Source organism: Gymnoscopelus microlampas (genome assembly GCF_963454915.1).
Source record: "Gymnoscopelus microlampas genome assembly, chromosome: 9".
Classification (NCBI taxonomy): domain Eukaryota; kingdom Metazoa; phylum Chordata; class Actinopteri; order Myctophiformes; family Myctophidae; genus Gymnoscopelus; species Gymnoscopelus microlampas.
In genome coordinates, this window is record NC_139946.1 from 7,381,059 (window position 1) to 7,388,157 (window position 7,099).

At 42.1% G+C, this 7,099-nt stretch overlaps 1 protein-coding gene across 1 annotated transcript; it reads left to right on the top strand.

Annotated features, from left to right (window-relative positions):
* Positions 1–788: 788 nt before the first annotated feature.
* On the top strand, positions 789–6,045 carry LOC311051373 (G2/mitotic-specific cyclin-B2-like; the record flags this gene model as incomplete). Its single annotated transcript, XM_084065937.1, has 9 exons — positions 789–836; positions 2,127–2,252; positions 2,436–2,777; positions 3,509–3,709; positions 4,249–4,407; positions 4,510–4,755; positions 5,303–5,443; positions 5,593–5,703; positions 6,040–6,045. The coding sequence occupies 9 exons, from the start codon at positions 789–791 to the stop codon at positions 6,043–6,045; spliced, it is 1,380 nt and encodes a 459-aa protein (XP_083922063.1).
* Between the last annotated feature and the right edge of the window lie 1,054 nt (positions 6,046–7,099).

Sequence of the window (7,099 nt, forward strand, 5' to 3'; positions counted from 1 at the left end):
CCCGCTGTGATTGGCCAGTCAAAACGGTAACCGCCCTCTCACGTGCCGCGAGAACAGACGAGAGAAGATCTACAAACTCGCAGTGCGTCGCACCTGCAACCCGCTGTGAGTTTGTAGATCTGCCGTTGACGCAATGTTTATTTTCAAAATGCAAGCTCTGACGTTTCCCATAATGCACAGAGCGGTACTTATCAACTGATGTCACATCAATGACCGAATTGTATTCATAAAGTTGCCAAAAACTCATTTCAATTTAGTATTTTTATAATATTAATTTAATATAATATAAATTCTTGTTTGTATTTTATTTTTGACGTTTAAACCTACTGTATTGTGTGTATAACATTGTTAAATAAAGTTGAAACCTCTAAAATGCCACGGTTTTCCCGTGTGCGGGTGGGTAGCTGATCTACAAGCTCATGACATGACGTTGACGCTGCCCTTTGTGAGCTTGTAGATTGGCTATTTTCCCCACACGCTACACTCAACTTTGAATGACGCAATGTGCATCCTTCAACAACCAATGAGCGGCGTGCATTCCGCGGGCGGCCGGCCAATAGGAGGAGGCGCGGGCGTTTGAGAACGTTAATATGGGAAGCAACGGCGGCAAAGCGTCAGTCGGTGTTTACTGTCACAACGGAGAGCATTCGACTCGCTACTGCTGTAGTTTAGTTAAGACTAACGGTTAACTGTCTGTTTGACTCGCTACTGCAGTAGTTACTAACTTTTTACTTCGGTGAATTGTTGTTATCACTTGTTATCACACATTATTACATTATCATCACAACATGGAAAACGCTGTTTTCGTCGTGTCCAAGGGGGAACCCAGCGATGCGGTGAGTAAACTGTTTTTTTTTTTTAAACTAGAGTTAGCTTGTTGTAACGTTCTCCCGGGCCGTTAGCATGGCAGGTTTAACAGATATTAAAGCTGACAAGGCGTCGGTTCGGCGAGCGACGACAGCGAGGCTCCATCCATCCTGTTCGTGCCCGGTTTAACGTCAACAAGATGGAGCTTCGCTGTCGTCGCTCGCCGAACCGACGCTTTGCCAGCTTTAATATCTGTTCTGGTCGGCAAGCGAGTCTTTTTGGTGTCGTTTGTGGTTTTGCTTGTGCATTTTTTTAACCTGAAAACGTTGTGAATCCTTTAAACCTTAAGTGCATTTTTCACGTTGCTTTTTAGCTAACGAGTTTGTAACGGTTTCTGTTTTTGAATGTTACTGAACAGTTATGAAAAACAACTACAGTTAAGCTTGTTCTCCCGTTAGGCTAAACGTTAGCCATGGTTCACATGACGCTTGTATGACAGTCATGTTTCAGGGCTAGCTAAACGTTAACGTTATGGTGTTGGTGTCGCTCGCCGAACTTATCTTCCAAGCTTATAACCGACGCTTTGTCAGCTTGAAGATCTGTTCTCTGCTGGTCGACAAGCGATGTGCATTGAGTTTCAGTCTTTTGTTTTGTGGTGTTTCTGGCTTATTTAACGTTATTTGGTTGTGTCTGTGCTGTTTTGGTTGCTGTTTGGTGATGTTTGCTGGTTCAACGGCTTTAAAACGTTGGTTGTTGAGAGAATTTTGAATGTTGTGAACGTTGGTGAAGTGTTTTGAACCTTCTAAACGTAAAGTATAGTTTGATCGTTGCTTTTTAACTACATTCAGAATTGAACGGTTTTATCGTATCTTCGGTGAGTTCAGCGTTATGGTGAGTAAAATGTGAAAAATAACTAGAGTTAAGCCTGTTATTCTCCCGTTAGGCTAAACGTTGACGTTATGGTGTTGGTGTCGCTCGCAGAACTGATCTTCCAAGCTTATAACCGACGCTTTGTCAGCTTGAATGTCTGTTTTGGTTGCTGTTTGCTGGTTCAACGGCTTTTACACGTTGGTTGTTGAGTGACTTTTGAATGTTGTGAACGTTGGTGAAGTGTGTTTCTTTTTAACTAAACACCTTGTTTTTAATGTCTGTTCTGGTCGGCAAGCGACATGAATTGAGATCGAGTCTTTTTCTCTTTTGGGTGTTCATTTGATCCAGTTTTGGTTGTGCATTTGTTTTTGATGAATCTTTTAAACCTCAAGTGCATTTTTAACATCGCTTTTTGTAACGTTTTTTGTTTCTGTTTTTGAATGTTACAGTTTCAACAGTGGATGAACGTGCAGAACCCAGCTGCATACATGGGGAAGAGGAAGACCAACGGTGCTCCAAAGAGAGCTGCTCTTGGAGACCTTTCCAACTTTGCCAACAAGGCTTCTAACACCAAGGTAATATTTAAACTCCTGATTCTCAACCTTTACAATTTCACAGTCCCCAATTTGATACCTTTTTTCCAGATCCCTACACTGAAATCCTTTTGTTAATTTAAACTGACTGTTAATTTAGACAATGACGTTGTTTACATTTAATTTGTATACCTCTAATGTAAGGTTCCCTTTGTACACTCTCAGTTCAAGACAGTACAACAGGACAAGGCCCTGGATGCTGTCTACACAAGAATCCTACAGAGGATCCCTGATGTACCATTGGTGAACGTGGACCACATCAGAAATGTGGACCTCTGCAGAGGCCTCCCGAGAGTCGCAGACAAGGTCAGGGAGAGAACGGTGGCTGGGCACTGTGGCAGACACCTGAAACTGATGGCCAGCAAACTGACACAAGGCACAGCTAGGAGGGTAGAGAGGCGCACCACCTATGTAGACACACTGCAGCGTGGCAGCAGAGCTAACAACACTGCAGAGCTCCTGATGGGGGATAGGAAGTTGTGGAGAGCATCCATCCTGGAATCCCGAGTAAGTTTTTGCTAGTCTGCACAGTAGCATTGCATATCATCGTTGTTGGGTGGAAACATTCTCTCCATATTTCAACTTTTTATGTTTTTATATAAATGAATACCCTACGTTGTCGTGTCATTCAAAAGTAGCTACTCGACTAGTCACGACACGTTGTGAGCATGTAGATTTGCTATTTTTGAAGATAGTCAAATCCATTTAGCCCTGAGGAAGATTTTCTTTTTTTAAACGGCCTCTAAATGCTAACCTTCTGAAAAAACTCAATTCTTTATTGAGTTTTTTTTTTTTTTTTAATTAAAAAAAAACCTAAAACTAAAATAATGTTGCTATATACATAGCAACATCTGAAATGACAGATGCTTAAAGGTATAACAGTGTATAGGCTTTCCAAGTCTAAATAGGTTAAGTGCGTGTGGGGTTTTATACATTTTGAACCAATGACCAGTATTAACAAGAGCTTGTGACTAAATAATAACTACATTGCATTGGAATTGGTTCTTTTTTCCATTTCCTCAAAAGTAACAGTTATGGACATTCATGGTTTCCACCCGACAGTGACGATGTACACTCATACACTCAGAGTTACTGAGTTACATTTGGACCCCTGGTGGTCTCTGGACCCGATATTCAGAACCATTGATTTAAACTATGTACAAGAAACAAATTACCTACAGTTTGACTTCAAAGAAGAATGTGTTTTGAATGTATTTGTATTCTTTTCTCCTTCTCAGAGGACTGGAGTTGCCAGAGTTCAGGCACCTCCTCAAGTGTCTCCCTCCACTGGTCCAGAACAAGCTGCAGATGTTTCCATGAAGGAGGCCTTCCCTGACCCGCTCCTCACAGTAGAGGACATTGATGCAGGAGACTCACAGATGTCCCTCCTATGTTCTGAATATGTCAAAGACATATATGCACATCTAATGGATCTAGAGGTATGTGATGCCAGAGGCATGTTTTCTTTACTACATGATGTGACTAGGGTTGTCATACAATCATCACTTTACTTGACGATTAATTGTCATACAAATAATTGTGAATAACGATTTAATTATGTTTTTCCATTGAACATTGGAACATAAAAATGTAATTTCTATTTGGCTTTTAGGCCATGTAAACAAAAAATGCACTGGGCAGATTTGACAAATAACTTAAATATGCAAAGAAATGACTGACAAGTACCTCTACCAATGATTAAAAGAAATAATGTGCTATGGCCATAATAGGCCACATTTCGTAATTTTATACTGAAAATGTGTAAAATAAATGTAAAACAATACCCAATCTACAAGCTTACAACGCGGTGCGACGCATTGTGAGCTTGTAGACCTATTTACACTATTTTTGAACATTTTTGAACATGAAAGATATTATGGCGATAATGCAAAATAATTGCGATTATGTAATAATTGTGACAGGCCTAGATGTGACCTGGTGTCATGCAGCAATGTAATGAAGTCTTTTGTCTTTACAGGTAAAGCAGGCTGTGCGACCTGGGTTCTTGAAGGGCTACGACATAACGGCACAGATGCGAGCTAAGCTAATCGACTGGCTGATCCAGGTTCATTTAAGTTTGTATCTGCGGCAGGAGACACTCTATCTCACAGTTGCCATCTTGGATCGTTTTCTGCAAGTAAGGGCAACTTACAAATGAGTTTGCCATTTGATCTGCTCTTGTCTTTCTTTCTTTTCTTTTCCTTTCCTTTTTCTAATGAGCTGTTGTGATGTATTACAGGTTCGGTCAGTTTCACCAAAGAAGCTCCAGCTTGTTGGTGTCACTGCCATGCTGGTGGCCTCAAAGTACGAGGAGTTGAGACAAATAGGTGCCCCAGGGATCCAGGACTTTGCCGACATCACAGACAACGCCTTCACAACCACTCAGATTAAACAGATGGAGCGTGTAATGCTGAGGTACCTCAACTATGAGCTGGGGTTTCCGCTGCCCTTGCACTTCCTCAGGAGAGCATCCAAGGCTGCAAACGTGAGTCACTGTTCACATGGTTCACTAACTAACATACAAGGTGTAGTGATCAGACTTGACTCTCTGCACCAAGGCTTTGTCCAGACTGCAGGCAAAATCTGATCTTTAGGACTGACTGTCAACACTGTTATTTGCAAGTGGTTAGTTTGGATTTGTGTATAAAATAGCAGATCTACATGGCACAATTTGACATGTAAGCTTGTGGATCGTCTATTTCCCACGAGCTCCAAGGTCGTTCGCAGTGTCAGTGTTCAGACTGAAACACACATTTAGAAAACAGATTTGAATGACATTTCAATCCACCTAGGAATGTGGTTCAACTCTGATTAGATTTCCATGAGGTTTTATGCTGTTCAGACTTGATGAAACAACTCTGATTTCCAATCTGGTTTGGACAATTATCAGATTTGGGCTGACGGTGTGAACATAGTCTAAAAATGAACATAGGTGGTGACTGGTCAAATGGTGGTTAAAATAAAGCATGTAGAAGGGTATTTTGAATTGTATATGCAAGCAGGCTTTTAATAGTGTTGTTTGTTTGTTCTAGTGTACTGTGGAGAGACACATGCTGGCCATGTATCTCATGGAGTTGACACTCCTCGACTACGACATGGTTCACTACCGGCCCTCTGAGATTGCTGCTGCTTCACTGTGCCTCTCTCAGCTGCTGCAGGGTGGCCTGCCATGGGTGAGTTCTATAGAATCAATGTATATGTTGGCTTATTAGTACAAATGGCTAGCTTTACATTTTGTCTTTGATTCTAGTTTTTGTTCCCCCTCCAGAGCAGTATTGCACCTCATATGATGATCCTAATGATTGTTTTTCATGTGTTGCAGACTCCTACAGAGCGGCATTACACCAGGTATGACGAGGCTCACCTGAAGCCAATAATGCAGCACCTGGCAAAGAATGTTGTTCTTTGCGACGAGGGGGAAACAAAGTTCCAGGTGAGTGGGCAAACAAAAGTATTCAGAAGTTGATGGAGTAAGATGTGGATGTTTGAATAGATGAATACTAATGCTAAGTTATTTAGAAGTTATTTAGACAGATGCTAGGTTCATGTGTTTATCTGGCATCCTATAGTTTCAATGTACAGATTATTTACGTTTTGATATTATATTATTCAGACTGATGCTAGGTTCTTAGTTTTCCTATGATCCTAGATTACTGAGACACTACACTGTCTCTCTGCATGTGATGTGTTGTACAGTATGTGTTTACCTTGGCTTAGTGTTTGCATAGATGAATAGTGAATACTAATATAAATGTTCCCTCTCCACTAGGGTTAGGGTTAGTATAATGTAGTATAATATAATGGAGTGAGATAGGGATGTTTACATATATTAAAACTAATGCTAGTTTTCCCTCTCCACTAGGCCGTCAAGACTAAGTTTGCTGAGAGCAAGCTGCTGGTGAACGTCACTCTGCTTTCTGAGCTGCAGTCCTGTATTGTGAAGAGCCTGGCTGCTCCCCTGCTGTCATAGCTATCAACGAAGTGATACCACCTCTCCACCTCCAACCGCCCATGCTTCAGCATATAGGTCTTTAGCCGGGTGGCGAAGACGGCCCCGCAGATCTCCGATTTGACGGCGTCGCCCTTCTGGTCGAGAGGAGTCAACTTAGCTTTTGACTCCACCAGCCGGATCTCAACCCCACTCATAGTATCCCAGCGCAGGTAGAGCACCGCTCCATAGGAGTCAGAGCTCCCGTCGGAAAAAGTGACCCCCCAGGGTTTACCCACCCAGCCAGGCGGGGTAACACTCCTAGGGAAAGTGACAGTACTCAGCCGTGCATACTCTTTGAAGAGTTCAACTGCCTTCCCGCGTAGCTCAGTAGATAACGGCCTGTCCCATGTATCCTTCGTTAATGTCCCAACCTCCTGAAAGGCCCTCCTGACAAGGATGACGCCCTTTTGCTTTAGAGGCGTCACCAGACCAATGGGGTCATACAGACCAGCTACCTGACTCAGTAACTGTCGGCGGGTCAGAGGATTTGATGTCCCCTTCAGTGAGATCCAGCTCCATGCGCATCTTCTTCTTCCTCATGGAAAAGTTGATTGCCACCATGAGGAAGAGACTGTCTTCTCCCACACGGTAACCAACCCCCAGGGCCTTGTTGTCCTCCTCCATATCTGTACAGCTATTATTATGTAAATGTGTCAGAAGACCCATGCTTATATATTCCATAAGCAATGCTGTTGTTGTTTTTACTTATCTTTATTTTTATTCCCCCATTGTTTTGTTTTTTGTTTTGTTGACTATTTATCAAGTTATGACAGACTACGACTTGGGTCAATTCTATCACTCTGAGTTATATATATATATATATATATAAATCGATAAC